Source organism: Cicer arietinum, chromosome 1 (genome assembly GCF_000331145.2).
Source record: "Cicer arietinum cultivar CDC Frontier isolate Library 1 chromosome 1, Cicar.CDCFrontier_v2.0, whole genome shotgun sequence".
Lineage (NCBI taxonomy): Eukaryota > Viridiplantae > Streptophyta > Magnoliopsida > Fabales > Fabaceae > Cicer > Cicer arietinum.
The window spans coordinates 2265256-2281841 of record NC_021160.2 but is presented as its reverse complement, the minus strand read 5'-3'; the positions used below and the strand labels follow the sequence as shown (position 1 = coordinate 2281841).

Here is a 16586-nt window from a genome sequence, read left to right as displayed (position 1 = left end):
TTAATAAATTAAAAAGAAGTTAATGGCTATAAATTAATAAAAAATGATAAATTTATTATTATTAATAAATTAATAAAAGGTAGAAAAAAAAGATAACTGCTTTGAAGCACCGTTCCTTCCTGACAGTACCGTGATGACACCTTGGCACAACTCCAACGGTGAACCCACAAAAAACTGGAAGTTAAGTAATTACACGCTGACGGACGAACTCATTTTCACTCCCGTTGTAGATGCTCTTACAATCCGCAGATCGTGCCCGGATATTTCTATCATTCATACTTCGTGTCTCAGTCTCATATGTCACAAGAATCTGAATGTAATCACTAACGATGTATTTTGTTTTTTGTTTTGACGTCAATGTTATGTGACACTTGGAATTTAATATTATTATTCTTCAATTTTCTCCTCCAACCAAATTCTTATTAGAGTTTTTAATATTTGTGCTATTTCATTAAGTATTATTTAGTACACAAATGATAAATTGTGACCTTGTAGGATAATTGTGATACGCTTTCCTAATCTCTAATTAAAGCATTTGCTCCTTATTTACGTAAATTTTGCTTTACATTGTCGGGGTAAGATATTCTATGTCGAATACATTATGTTGCAAAACTTTTCCAACGTAAGAGGTTTCCTTAGAATTATCAAGTCTTCTGAGAAAACGTCATTTCTTGCATGCATTTTAAATTTCGAAAAGACTACATTTATAAACGAAAAAAAAGTGGACGTCATAATCTTAAACCACAAATAGTGTGTTTGAAACTGCGTCAGTAAACACATAAACGTGCAACTAATACTTATATAGAAGCTTTGAAGTATTAGCTGCGGTGACATGCTTGGGGATGCAGATCCAAACAGGCATGAAAACGAAGGAACAAACTGATACTAAATGCATGCACTAGCGACAATTTTGAAGAATCCAAATGTTGACTTTTAAAATTGTATGAATACAGGATATTTTCCGTGAAGGCGTGTATACATCATTGACAATAGCATCGATATATGATCGACAAGTGAATATTACCAATTGTAGTATTCTAATAAACTTGGTTTCAAAATTACATGTAACACATGAGTGACCAAAAGTCTATAAACACTACGTAACATAATTGTCCCTACAATTGATTATAGATCATAATCCATACTATGATATTTTTCTTCTGGATAATATACAGCAGTCACAATATTCCCCCCAAATTTCCTACCATTTAGAGCATTTTTTGCAGCTAAACAACCGGCACAGTCAGAATATTCCAAGAACACCTACAAGAGAAACCAACACCACATTCAAACAACTGAGTTTGGAATATTCTTAACCTCAAACTCTTTGTTAGTAAAGTACAAGACGACAAAACTATATGGCTTGAGGTGCATGAAATTTGCAACACATGCATTACATATACTCCCATCCACATACTAAAGTAGAGCTACATGTCTGAGTTAAGCATAAGCAAATGAAGCGAGAACTCAAGCGCGTCACAAGTGAACTACGTACCTTTCCAATACCTGTAGACAGCTCTCCGTTTTGATTTGGGCGAGGAATAACAACATTTATTAAGGTACCTATACATTTCAACAAGGTAGAAGAAAGCATATCAATCAGAAACCTGTGAACAAAGACATTAAGGGGCATTCCATAACATTTATCCGTTGATTATTGCCCTATGGATCTCACAACAAAATAGATGAAGACTACACTTCCTAGAACACCTATAATGAGTGTCTAGCAAAAAGGGACATGGTCATTATTAAAATACTGAACTTGTTTGGATATTTATCTACACCAAGCTAAAAATGTTGATCCAGACATAATTGAACAATCACTCTATTTATGCCCCACAAGCATAACTTCGAAACTTGGATGAAATACATCTTATAAACAGACCCAATTCACTCACTAGACCAATGAAAAAGTAATGTAATATAATGACTTCATATGCACAGCTTTAAGCAGAAAATGGCAAAGTAACAGGACACATATTACACAAGATGCATACCAAACTTGCAGCATTCATCCCGCATATCTTCCAATATTTCTTCATATTCTCCATTATCCATTAATTGATCAGTAGTAACGGCCTTTAAAGAAAATCAGGTAGACCAGGTAAGGTGAAGTTTAGCATATAAATTATTTAACCCACCCATAAATCTGTCAGAACTCTACAAAGAGCATTTTGGTAGATAAAGTTTTGCATGTAATAGAAGGCATAATAACCTCAGATAGACATAAAACTTTAGTGGGGCTTTCATCGTTTGTTGGCATTCTTTCGACTTCTGAAATATTTATCCCACTCACTTCAAAAGCTGTTTTCTGTTAGTTGAAGAATATAAATTATCAAGACCAACAATAAATGGCAAACAAATATAAAAACAGAAGGTAAAAGTATGCGCCTCACCTGCATAGCTATATGCTGTTGTGCCCGTGCAAAGATGTGTTCCTCTTCTGTTTTAGAATGTGCACTGTCCAACAAGTACATTACAATGAATTTTATTAATCAATAGAAAGTAAATAAATAAATAAATTGAATATTCAGTCATCTAGATAATAAAAATGTATTGATGAGTATTGATTCAACATCAGTTTTAAAGAATATACAAATTCATATACACCATTGTTAACTTCCTTTTTCCATTTTCACCTCATCATCAATAACAAACACAAACAGCAGGAAATAACTGAAGGAATACCACAAAATACCAAAAGCACACAAGATTAACATATGTTAAAACCAATATAAAGAAGCTTGACAGCATAATAGAATGGTCTATTCAATGTATCTAAGGGAATTATGAATAATCAACAACAAGGGGATTTGGGCATTTAAACGTAAATAGAAATTTAATGCGATTAGGGTTGTCTGGTAAATTACAATTTACTATTCAAAATAATAGTAATTAAGGTTTCTTAAAGTAGTAATATTGAAACTACCAGAGATTTGCCCTCTTAAAAGGAGCATTATTTAGTAGTCTTAGACTCTCAATTAATTTAAATTTCTCCATTCTATTTCTACTAGTCATATTCTCTAGCCAATGAACATATTAAAGGAAGAAAAATTGGAAATTGTGTACCATGGCAGTATAGAAAATAATTGAAAACGAAATTAGGAAATAGATAAAATACAAATTCAAGCAAAAGTAGACTCTTCAGTAGAAAGGCCAACCTGACAGTAGCACGCCTTACGGTTAATGTTTTATCGCCCATTTTAAGGCCATTGAGAGAAGCGCAAGCGATGTCTGTTACTGCTGGATCCTAAAACGATTACCCAGAAAATAAATGTGAATAAAAAAATACAAAAAAGATTTATACTTCGCAAGGAAATTACCAAATGCCCAAAAACGTTTGCAAGATAATAACTCAAGAAAGAACATTTGAAAAGTGAATTATCATTAAGATCTATAGGTTCTACAATACAACTTTCTTCACCTGATAGATGCAAAAACCATATCCTTTAGAATTTCCAGTCTCTTTATCTCTAACTATATCAAAATTCCGGAGAGGACTGCAATGGGTCAAATGTTATCACAACATAAATGTGTCAGGTTTATGATTGTGAAGTACATTCAACAGCGTGGTTGGAAAATCAAGTAAAATTCCAGAATAAAGAAAAGAGCAAGGCACAGGAATGAAATCTATGACAATCTTACCCAAAAGCTTGGAGCAACTCTCTCATTTGTACTTCAGTAAAGTAGTATGGCAGCCCTCCCACAAAGATGCGATCAAGTCCCTCAGCTCCACCAATTGAACTGGTAACAATCCAGATAGGTCAGAACAGAAGAATAAACTCCAACATTATGTAAAATCTATGTAAAACAGACATCGCCATCAAAGCACATGGTCAACTTACCCTGCAGAAAGTCCAACAGCAGATAAGTTAAGGTTTGGACTTGGCTGGCAAGGACCAAGAGCTGCAGCTAACGAAGGATTATAGTCAGTTGGTCTACGAACCCTCACAGCAACACCCTGAGATATCACAAGCAAAACATAAGCGTTTAGAGTTCTAAAAGACTAAAACATATTGGACGTCCAAAGTCTGGGTTATATCATGAACCAGGTAATGTGCAGAAAACAATTTCATTCACTAGCTTATTCCATTGAAGTCAAAATTTATGGGGGGAAAACATGGGTTTGAATTGAGCAGATTGGGGGAGGCAATTACCCCTATGTATAAAACAGAGCTGATTTGGGAGCAGTTACCAATCACCCCTTGTGTATGCCATTTGATAAAAATAAAAAATACAAAAAGGGGAAAGAAAAGGAGGCTGTTAGATCCCTCACTATGCAAATCACAAAGCTCTTTGAAATCCTTATTCAAACTTCAACGTGGATGAAGCAGAATTTATGGGACTAGTTTTTATTGAGCCAGGGACAACATTTTGTTCTTGGAAAAGGAAATACTGAAACAACCTGGGCAGCAGTTTTTAGCAAGAAATCAAATATTTTATGGAGACAACTCTATCTGAGACTCCGAATTCCACAACGGCTGAATCCACAAGAGAGGGGGGGAACATGTCATTCCACTACTTTTTAGCATGTGTCCAATTAATGTTAGGCCATACAGATATGCTCACAGTAAAAAAAAATGAAACTGAGCACTTGGTGGACAAAATGTTGCATGTAAAGAAGAATGGAGGCTGAAGAGTTTTTTGTAGATTATTATACCCTCAATAAACCCATTGTTCCCAACATATACCCCATTCATATGATATAGGAGTTGTTAAATGAATTGCTACTTCTCTAAGATAGACTTGGGGTCAATATACCTTCAAATCAAAATGAAGCCTAAAGATGTCCCTGTGACAGCATTGATAACACATGAGTTTTCGTTATGTAATTTGGCTTGTTAATGCTCCCACTACTTTTCAATGTAACACAAAAGCAGTATTTAAGCCATATTTGAGGAGGTTATTTTTCAATGACAATCTTATTTTTAGTAAAAATTGGTAGGACCATTGTTACATGTGAAGATGGTACTAGATATTTTGATACAGCAACAATTGTTTGCCAACAAGAAATGCAGTTTTGGTTGAATAACAATTGCTTACCTTGGTCAAATCATTTCTTTTGAGGGTGATGCTGTAGATCACGAGAAACTCGAGAGTGTTGTTCATTGGCCTACATTTATTCTTAAAATAAAACGACGAAGGAAGTTTGTGGATTTATTGGGCTGGCCTATTCAGTTATGACTTACCATAGAAATTTAAGAGATGGACAGCAGAACAATTGACACGCATTTAATTCCTTCTATTGTTTATCTCACTTTAATATAAAAACGTATGATGCCATCACAAAAATAAGGAAGTGCTTGCCTCAAATACTATTCCATCTAAAGCCATTGCATTGCTAGCTTCTTCAACGGTTCTCATCTCCACAAATGCAAATTTCTTCTCGTGATTGATGTAGACATTGACAACAGAATCACCTATAAATCAGGAAATCTTGAATAAACTAATCAACCGGGCAATCTTAGAAATAAACAAATAACATACATACATAAACTCTAGCCTAAGGCTCGAGACACTTACATTATGCAATAAATAGATTTAACACAAATGTTGAATAGTAAACATGTAGTAAAGCTTGCATGCCAAAATACAATTTGATTAAAAAACCTATATAATCCGGTTTTTCTTTAAATTTAAAACAAAATGTCAGCACAATTACTAGTAATTCAGAGGTCAAATTAAATCAGCACAATTACTAGTAATTCAGAGGTCAAATTAAAAAAAAAAAAAAAAAAAAAAAAAAAAAAAAAAAAAAAAAAAAAAAAAAAAAAAAAAAAAAAAAAAAAAAAAAAAAAAAAAAAAAAAAAAAAAAAAAAAAAACAGCATTCTTTGATAAGTTATTGAATTTGAGTAGAGTAAGTATGTCAAGTCTTATATAGGTAGCTAATCACAATAAATTATTAAGCATACTACACCTGATCCAGCAGAATTTCCCCCAATAGCAACCATCACTTGGCTAAAGAATGATGCAATTGACTGTTACAAAAAAAAAAAAAAAAAAACCCTCAACAATTCCGAAAAAGCATAGGGAAACAATTATTGCGTTATGATAATTGCAATACAACCTAAGTTTACTAATGGAGCAAGCAGCAAAACATACAATACAATATGCACTACATGAATTACTGTCAATGTCTTTATGCAACAACAATATATCGTCTGTATGTAACAGCAATTTGCAACATTGTATAAATTAGATAATTTTTTTACATAGAACTGGCAGGAACCACTTGCAAGAGTTGTCAATCATTTGAAAATATTTTAGATCTTATATGTATGACATGTCCATATAGAGAACCTGCTCGTTAGTAAAAGGAGGAAGCCCACCAACGTACACTCGCCGAGCGTGCCTTGTAGCCTTTTCAAACGAGAAAAATAGAAATTGTCATACAGACATGTATAAGCATATATTGACACAAACATAACAGGAATCACACAAACCTGCTGTGTCATAGGTTGAACTTGCATTAATGATAGAGCTCCAATCTGTGATAAATTAAATCATCTAGTGTGCTTGTAGAATTAAAATAGCTGAAAATCTGGTGCCACAACAATCATGAAAAACTAGCACCTGTGAAATTCCAAATGGTGACAAATTTTGTGTAGCCCCTTGAATCATATGAGCAATCCCCGGCATTTGTCCTGCATTATTAGCTTCTAATAAAACAAGGATACATAAAAATAAAAATAAACATATGTTGTAGAGAAAAACATTGCAGGCTGTTATAGTTTGTCACTAGATCACACAAATAAGAGATCTATAAACATTCAACTTTCAGACAAATAAAGCCAAAATTAAAGAAAATATGGCATACCTAATATGAAGTATGAATATATAAAAGTTTAGAAATGAGTTTGACCACTACAGATGCTGGGGAATAAAGTGTCTGCCAATAGGCAACTTGTGCCGGTTGAGAGTGAAAGGTCCAGGAACAGTATGTATAAGCCAGCCATTGAATATGCTACAGAGTGTACGCTGATAGGTAGGTTGGTAGGACATGCAGCCCAACATTGCCTTCTTACCCAACCATAAAAATAAGCCAGACACAAAACCACACACAACAGCCAAACAACACAAGAATAATTCTTAGTTTCAAAAGTAAATTTAACACCTTAAATATGTAAAGAAAATATCAGCAGAAACACTTAAACTAAGGCAACACCTAATACAGACTGAATATGGAAGGAAAAAGCGGATGCTTGCATACAAAATTCAATGAGGAACCCATGCATGTAATAAGATAAATTAAGTGGTTAAGTACAGACCTGAAACAGCGGGTGTTACGCCCGTAGCAGGTGGTGCCATATCAAAACCAGAGGTCCTTTTGCTGTAGACAAAGTAGATGCACAACAAGATAAATTCAGTCATGGCTATCAAAATTAAGACAAATAGGAGCTCAAAAGTCAAATTAGAACAAAAAATAATATTATACCTACACATTCAAAAATAATATTAACATAAAAAAGTTTGCCCAATTTCAGTTTTTATTTTCCTATAAAAATCTACAAAAGGAGTGAACAAAAACTGTCAATATAATTGTTTTCAATGTAAATACTTTTTTTAATCATTCAATACAAATACTTGTCTCACCTTCTAATAGGATGAAAGTACATGTAAGTTTACTAGTTGTCTAGCTAAGAAGCCTAAGCCCATTTTATATTTTATTATGCTAAAACTGTGTTGAAAAGTGAGGCTAAATCAATACGCTCGGAAATAAAACAACTATTGGTAATTTGGTAGATATCAAAGATCAAGAGGATAGCTTATATCCCACAAGGACAATGGAAGAACTGAAAATAGAAGTCAAGGTACCCTTCAGGTTGAGGAGGGGATTTGGATCGTGATCTAGATCTAGATCTAGATTCCCTCCTGGATCTCTTTGACCGTGCACCGTATCTCTGCCTTGTATCTTCGTCACGAACATAGTCATTATGCCTACAAAAGGAACATACCTATCCAATGTATAAAACGATAAACAGTACATAAAAAATTGCTAATCTGTACATTGCTTAAGAAATTATAATTTGGAAAGAGGATAAAAGGATGATGAGTAGTCCAACCTATCATAATCACGGCCACGGTGACGATTATAACTGTCATATCTGCCTCTTCCTTTAAAACCTTCATACTTATCGTCTCTGTGACGGCGGTCATGAAAAGTTTTCCTTTCTCCATCTCTCCTTCTCATCCGCGTGCTCTCATGACCAGCTCCACGGGAACTTGGCTAAGATATTTAAAAACATTCAATCATCTCTTCTGACCCTCATGTATCAAGAGAGTAGCCAAAACAAATAATCACATAGTATACAAGTAATATACATTGTAGATTTTAATCTCATGAAACAAACAAAATCAAGAAAAATATAAACTTTTAGAGTGAACAAGTCATCTAAACCAGTAATAATAATACTATCAACTCCCGTCTCTGGCATTGTGCAGGACTGCAAGGTCCCGGATTTGATCCTCGAAACTAGCATAATCTAATTTACTAACATTTGCCTATAAAAAATAATTATAAATAAATAAATAAAAATAGAATAATATCTCTCCATTCCACTTTCTTAATTATGCACCAATAATTAGCATAAGTATATGATCAAACAACATCCCAGGGTATCATATCCGTATACAAACAATTACTAATCACAAATTTCTAATACTACCACATAAACACTGCATTTAATAAAAAATTAGCAACTATTTTAAATGAATGAAATGAAATGAAACTAAAAAAAAAAAGTAACCATAGACTCATCCGTAAATTAAAAGCACTTAAAATAATTGAAAGGAAAAAAAAAAAACATTGTAAACACTATTAAGAAAAGATGAAAACGTAATCAAGCTAACTTAAACAAAACAAAGAGCTTAAACAAAGGGATCTTGATGTATGAATTCCAGAACCATATATGGAGACAAACGAAGTTTCCAACTAAACTATCCGGCAAAAAAAATGAAAATTACGGAGAGGGGAAAAAAACGAAGCACCTTTTCGGGGGAAGAAGCACCGTGATTTTCGATGTCAGACATTGGAAGGAAGAAGGTAGTATGGTATTGCTCTCAGTAATTTGAAACCCTAAATAAATCAATTTGTCTGTTTGGTTTATGAAGAAATGACTGTGATGTGAATTAAGCGTTAATCATCATCATCAAATAATTGTAACCAACCATTTCTGAATACAAACACGCAATATTTTATGAACAAAAAATAGTTCTTACATCTTGCATTGAAGTTAAAACAATAATTAGTAGTAATATTTTTTGGCTAAAAAAATTAGACAATTGTGGGTCACGGGGGTCAACAATTGAGCTACTGTGGCCCGTGGGCCGTCAGTTAATCAGGCCGGTCCGCAAATCAGAAGTCATATACTCAACTTTATAGAGGGGGGTGGTGGAGGGGGTGTCACAAAGGGAAAAAGAGATAAATGAGGTATTTCTGAAATATAAATGGATGGGATGAGAGGTATTATGATTGTTAACATGAGGTGACGTACATATAACAAGGATGGAGATTAATAAATCAAGGGATGTGAGTGAGAGAAAACCAATCTAATGGTGAATATGATGATGGAGCAATTATAGTGATTGTAGGTTGCTCCATGTAATAACTATAGTGAACTAGGTTAAGATAGAAACATTTCTATAATAATATTCTTATTGGAAAATATAAAAGAATATTTGATCAATGCACAACAATACCAACAACTATGTTAAATTTAATGCGGATGCATCTTTTTCTAATGAGTTAGATGTTGCTATATTGGTGTTTACATCATAGGGGATGAAGGAAAATTCAACTAAGCTTGTTCAATATGAATGTTTCTGTAGTTGGAAATTAAGGAAGGTAGGACACTAGATTTGTATAAATTATTGTTATAAACAGAAAAATTATTCATTACGCATGCTATTTTTGAAGTTGATTCTCAATTAGTAATCATTAGATTGCAGTATTTGGAGTTGGATTTATTTTAATTTGGTTATTTAATTTGTGAGTATAGATGTATGTTGACTTCTATTCCAAACTTTTCGATAAAGTTTTTTAGAAGATGAATTAGTGAGGCTACTCACTCTTTAACTAAGATGATGGTTTCATTAATGTCTAATCTATTATGGCATAATCATGTACTATCTTATAGTTTTTGCTTATTTCCCATTGAACTTTTATAGTAAAAATAACTATTTCAGCACATATACAAGACTTCCAACAATTTCAACATTATTATGCATATTATGTTAAATTTAATTGCAAATACAAATTTCCTATTCAACTAATTGTGCATTTTGACTTCATTTATCGATCAAGGCTATACAAGTGATAAAAAAAAACGCCATCAAAATTGTAAGGGAATTTCTTTTCTCACTTTAGAAGTACACATTTGAAAACACATAAATTTTATACCTTTCAAATATGTATTTGTGAACAAAAACATGATCTTTTTTTCTTCCTTCATATATGTATTTTCAAATGGATCTATGATTTTTAAAAATCGCACCGTAGTTGAAAGAAATTCTCATATTATAAAATAGGTTTTTATGTACTTGATTTTGTAGCCCCATATCTGAATTTGACCAAAATGCATTGAGTTGTCAATTTTTAAACATGTGTGTGATTGTAATTGGTCGTAACAGAAAATAAATAAATTGATTTAAAAAAAGAAAATACGTTTGAGAGGTCACATGACTAGAATTTAACAAATCAACAGAAATTTTTCCTAAAGCTTGAGCTGCATCAGTATGAAATGGAACATTGAACTCCTTACAAATCTTTCCAATTTCCTCCATAGGTTGAAAAACTCCAATCCCGTAGTTCACAACAATAACATCGTGTTTGATGAGGGATGCTACTTGGCAACGAGCGAGTTCGACGGCGTTGTTGCAAGCCATAAATAAGTAAATAAATAAACGAATTAAATTGAAGAGACTGTGCTTAATATGCAAGACAACTATGATTAGTAGGATGAAAAGCACATTTGATATTGTTTGCCATTAATTTTAACCAATCAACTGCATAAAAACATGCTTTACTACAACAAAAAAAGACTCTTTACAATCAGGTAGCCTTACATTGTTGATCTTAAGGAGTTGAATAAGTAATAAGACACTGTTGATCACTGATCAACCCACATCAAGAATGGGGCCATCATGATTAGTGTCTAAATCATAAGAAAGATCTCGCATTAAAAGAAAAAAAAACAAGTATGATGATTGTGTTTCCAGTATTTTGGTACTTAGCATCCATGAAAGACATTTCATTTCTCAGCTTTTTGCAGTATTCTCTTTGATTGTTTGCTACTCATAAAGGGACACATCACAGAGGCAGAAAAAATTAGATTTTCAGTAACCAAATAACCAAGGACACATAATAAACAAAAAGAATATTCGGCATCAGCAATACAATTTAAAACCGCAGTTATAACTTATTAGAGCAGTAGGTAATTTTATAAGGGACACGAAAATTGTATAGAAACAAATGGGCCTGTCTTAGTGCCAACACTAAAACAAAAACTATAACATTATCGCTTCCTATTATACATAATCGGCATCAAGATAAACCTGGCTCGGGAAATCAGTAACTTCTCCTGCCATCACCTTCAGTTATCACATCCTCGAAGGCTCCATTACTGGGAATCATTGGCAACACATGCTCTTGATGGGGTACAATGACATCAAGAAGGTAGGGGCCAGGGGTATCCAGCATTTTCTGAATTGCGGCTCTAAGGTCTGCCTTCTTTGTCACACGAGCTGCCGGTATACCACAAGCATCTGCAAATTTCAACATATTAGGGAATATTTCTTTCTCGTTAGCCGGGTCTCCCAGATAGGTGTGAGCTCTATTGGCTTTATAGAACCGATCCTCCCACTGAACAACCATACCCAAGTGTTGATTGTTCAGCAACAATATCTTTACAGGGAGATTCTCTACCTTTATTGTAGCCAGCTCCTGAACATTCATCATAAAACTTCCATCACCATCGATGTCAACCACAACAGAGTCAGGATTAGCAACAGCAGCTCCCATGGCAGCAGGTAATCCAAATCCCATAGCACCAAGACCACCTGAAGTCAACCACTGCCTAGGTCTCTTATAACTATAAAATTGAGCAGACCACATCTGATGCTGTCCAACCCCAGTACTTATGATAGCATCTCCATTGGTAAGCTCATCAAGAACCTGTATAGCATACTGTGGAGGAATAGCTTCACCAAACGTCTTAAAACTCAACGGAAATCTACGTTTCTGTTCATTCAACTCTTCTCTCCAAGCTCCAAAATCAAGCTTACTCTCTATCCCTTTACTCTCCAAAATCCTATTAATCCCCCTCAAAGCCAACTTTAAATCCCCACAAACTGACACGTGAGGCTGCTTGTTTTTCCCAATCTCAGCAGAATCGATATCGATATGAACAATCTTCGCCCGACTAGCAAAAGCCTCAAGCTTCCCGGTAACACGATCATCAAACCGAACCCCAAACGCAAGCAAAAGATCACTCTTATCAACAGCATAATTAGCATAAACAGTTCCATGCATACCAAGCATTTGAAGTGAATTCTCATCAGAAGTAGGGTATGAACCCAAACCCATCAAAGTACTAGCAACAGGAACACCAGTTAACTCCACGAAACGCCTCAATTCCTCACTAGAATTCAAACTACCACCACCAACATATAAAACAGGTTTCTTAGATTCCATTATCAACCTCACAATCTGTTCTAAATGTGACTCAGAAGGTGACTTTGGTAACCTAGCCATATACCCTGATAACTTCATAGGTTGTTCCCAATTTGGAACCGAAAGTTGTTGTTGAATATCTTTAGGTATATCAATTAACACAGGTCCAGGTCTTCCAGAAGTAGCTAAGAAAAAAGCTTCATTCACTATCCTAGGTATATCATCAATATCCAGAACAAGATAATTGTGCTTTGTAATTGACCTAGTTACCTCAACAATCGGAGTTTCTTGAAATGCATCGGTACCGATCATTCTCCGGGGGACTTGACCGGTGATAGCGACGAGAGGAACGCTATCGAGCATAGCGTCGGCGAGACCGCTGACGAGGTTAGTGGCGCCGGGACCGGAGGTGGCGATGCAGACACCAGGGAGGCCGGAGGAACGAGCGTAACCCTCAGCGGCGAAAATTCCACCTTGTTCGTGGCGGGGAAGGACGTTCCGGATGGTGGTGGAGCGCGTGAGTGCTTGGTGAATTTCCATTGACGCGCCGCCGGGATAGGCGAAGACATTGGTGACGCCTTGACGTTCGAGAGCTTCGACGAGGATGTCGGCGCCTTTTCGAGGTTCGTCAAGGGCAAATCGGGAAATGAATTGTTCGGTTGAGGGGAGGGGAGTGAGTTGGTGTGTAGGGTTGTTTGAGAGGGAAGCGGAGATTCGGAGAGAACGGAGTTGGAGTTGGAGTTTGGAGGGAGTGTTTAAGTGTGACGAAAACGGAACGGTGAATCGGAAAATGCTGTTTGGGTTTGGAGAATGTGGTGAAGATAAAGGCACGGTGGTGAATGCGGCTCTAGCAGCGTTGGTCGCCATTTTTCTGTTGAATGAAACAGTTCCAAAATGCAGGCCTTTAAAATCTCTATTGTTTTATATTTTCTTTTTTGACAAAACTATTGTTTGTTATTTTCTTTAGTGATAAAATTAGTCCAAAACAAACATTAGTAAATAAAATAAGAAGCTTCTCTTCTCAAAAATATAATGAGACAATTTCACCAAAAATTTTGAGAGGAAAATATTTAATTTTAAAAAATAATACCTCAAATAGAAAAAATCAGGAGCCCTGTACCAAAACTCAAAAAAAGGAAAAAACCAGGACCAAACCGAATCCAAATGCATGCATATGTTGCACCCTTAGGTGGAAGTCACGTGTCATTGGAATACTATTCTGATTGAAATATTTGTAGTTTTTTTTTTTTTAAGAATTAATATATTTCTAATATCTTTAAAAATACCAACTTTTATTTTTAGTCAATTCAAAAAAATCTTTGAACTTTGATTTTTTAAAATATTTTATTATTTAATTGAATATCTGATTTTTTCAAAAGTTCGTGTTACATATTCTAAATAATTTTTATCATAATATATATTTGATAAAACTTTAAAATATTATTAGCTTAATAATTTAACTATTTTATTTTAAATATTTATTAATTTATCTATAAATTTAAATTAATAATTAAATTGTTAAACCGATGCAGACACCAGGGAGGCCGGAGGAACGAGCGTAACCCTCAGCGGCGAAAATTCCACCTTGTTCGTGGCGGGGAAGGACGTTCCGGATGGTGGTGGAGCGCGTGAGTGCTTGGTGAATTTCCATTGACGCGCCGCCGGGATAGGCGAAGACATTGGTGACGCCTTGACGTTCGAGAGCTTCGACGAGGATGTCGGCGCCTTTTCGAGGTTCGTCAAGGGCAAATCGGGAAATGAATTGTTCGGTTGAGGGGAGGGGAGTGAGTTGGTGTGTAGGGTTGTTTGAGAGGGAAGCGGAGATTCGGAGAGAACGGAGTTGGAGTTGGAGTTTGGAGGGAGTGTTTAAGTGTGACGAAAACGGAACGGTGAATCGGAAAATGCTGTTTGGGTTTGGAGAATGTGGTGAAGATAAAGGCACGGTGGTGAATGCGGCTCTAGCAGCGTTGGTCGCCATTTTTCTGTTGAATGAAACAGTTCCAAAATGCAGGCCTTTAAAATCTCTATTGTTTTATATTTTCTTTTTTGACAAAACTATTGTTTGTTATTTTCTTTAGTGATAAAATTAGTCCAAAACAAACATTAGTAAATAAAATAAGAAGCTTCTCTTCTCAAAAATATAATGAGACAATTTCACCAAAAATTTTGAGAGGAAAATATTTAATTTTAAAAAATAATACCTCAAATAGAAAAAATCAGGAGCCCTGTACCAAAACTCAAAAAAAGGAAAAAACCAGGACCAAACCGAATCCAAATGCATGCATATGTTGCACCCTTAGGTGGAAGTCACGTGTCATTGGAATACTATTCTGATTGAAATATTTGTAGTTTTTTTTTTTTTAAGAATTAATATATTTCTAATATCTTTAAAAATACCAACTTTTATTTTTAGTCAATTCAAAAAAATCTTTGAACTTTGATTTTTTAAAATATTTTATTATTTAATTGAATATCTGATTTTTTCAAAAGTTCGTGTTACATATTCTAAATAATTTTTATCATAATATATATTTGATAAAACTTTAAAATATTATTAGCTTAATAATTTAACTATTTTATTTTAAATATTTATTAATTTATCTATAAATTTAAATTAATAATTAAATTGTTAAACTATAAATTAAATAATTAAGTTAATAATATTTTAAAATCTTAACATAACAAGTCATAAAAAATTTATTAGAATATACGATATGAACTTTTACAAAAAAGAAGTAAGGACTAAAATTGGTAACTGAAAATTTAGAAAGACCAAAAAGTTCGAGAAAAAAAATTTTGAATAATTAAAATAAAAAATAATATATTTTAATAAATTAAAATATATTTAATTATATTTTTAATTAAGATCGTCTCTTTTTTATTTCTTATTTTCTCTCATATTATGAAAATGATAAATATAAAAATATTATTTTACTCAAATTTAATTTTTATATCTATCTCTCTTACAAGATAAAAATAAAAAGTAAAATAACAAAAGTAGAAGATTCTAAGTCTTTTTTTTTTAACCTTAGGGATTAATATAATATACCTATGAAATATGAATGATATTCTCTCTGACTAAAAATAAATGGTCTAATAAATATATTATTCTAAAATAATTATTTTATTTATTTATTATTTTCTATTATTTTATCATTTAAAATAAAATCACTTTTACATTAATTATAATAATGAATATTTTAATAGTTGATAAGTATTATTGAGTTGGACAATTATTTTCTCTTTAATATATATATTTTTATCTGTAATAAATAATCAATAATCAAATGAGTCGTTTATTATAAAGTATAGTGAATATATTATATAGTCCGAGAATAAAGCTAATATGATAGGTTTTAAATTTCACTCTAAACAATTTAACATAAATTTCACATTAAGTAAATTATCATTGCAAATTGATTCTAATTTAATTGAAAATCTATATTAACTTTACAAAATATCAAAAAGTAACATAATCAAAATAATGTGTTTCGAACCACAATAGTTGGATGAAAACTTTAAAGAGAATTGATATAAAAAATAATAATTCTAAGAGACACATTAATACTAATAAATATTTAACATTCTCACTTTTTGTATACAAATACTATTTAGTTTTCTCATATTTAAATATGCGACTTCCTTTTTAAAATTCATTCAATGTCTTGTTTGATTCATTAAAAAATCAATTGTGTTTATCAATCTTATCTTCTCATCACTTTTTTGGTCCTTAATTAAATATTCTACGTTTATTTTTCTTAAAACATAATGTCAACAAGTAATCAATATTGATATCAACGCCTCCTTTTAACACATTATTGGTTACATTATCATTGAATAAACAAATATTATCAATCTTATGACTCAAATAAATCAAGTGCATTTTCATTCATCATTTGACCAAAATATATTTTG

General features: G+C 33.2%; 2 protein-coding genes across 4 annotated transcripts; both read right to left on the bottom strand.

Moving 5' to 3' along the window:
- Positions 1 to 908: 908 nt before the first annotated feature.
- On the bottom strand, positions 909 to 9228 carry LOC101514288 (splicing factor U2af large subunit A-like). 3 transcript variants are annotated; one of them, XM_004485697.3, is made up of 18 exons: positions 8990 to 9227; positions 8065 to 8228; positions 7817 to 7939; positions 7270 to 7331; positions 6575 to 6645; positions 6445 to 6489; positions 6302 to 6361; positions 5919 to 5979; positions 5308 to 5420; positions 3846 to 3961; positions 3646 to 3744; positions 3425 to 3500; positions 3162 to 3250; positions 2397 to 2460; positions 2216 to 2311; positions 1998 to 2079; positions 1496 to 1563; positions 909 to 1263 (listed from the first exon to the last, which is right to left on the bottom strand). In XM_004485697.3, the coding sequence occupies exons 1-18, from the start codon at positions 9029 to 9031 to the stop codon at positions 1126 to 1128; spliced, it is 1569 nt and encodes a 522-aa protein (XP_004485754.1). In that variant the 5' UTR covers positions 9032 to 9227; the 3' UTR covers positions 909 to 1125. The 3 variants fall into 3 exon arrangements, with proteins under 3 accessions (XP_004485754.1, XP_027186062.1, XP_004485755.1); XM_027330261.2 differs by lacking the exon at positions 6302 to 6361 and having other exon boundaries at positions 8990 to 9228; XM_004485698.3 differs by lacking the exon at positions 6445 to 6489 and having other exon boundaries at positions 8990 to 9228.
- A 2086-nt stretch (positions 9229 to 11314) lies between these two features.
- LOC101513951 (acetolactate synthase 3, chloroplastic-like) lies at positions 11315 to 13638 on the bottom strand. The gene has a single exon (XM_004485696.4). The coding sequence runs from the start codon at positions 13536 to 13538 to the stop codon at positions 11568 to 11570; it is 1971 nt and encodes a 656-aa protein (XP_004485753.1). The 5' UTR covers positions 13539 to 13638; the 3' UTR covers positions 11315 to 11567.
- Positions 13639 to 16586: the final 2948 nt, after the last annotated feature.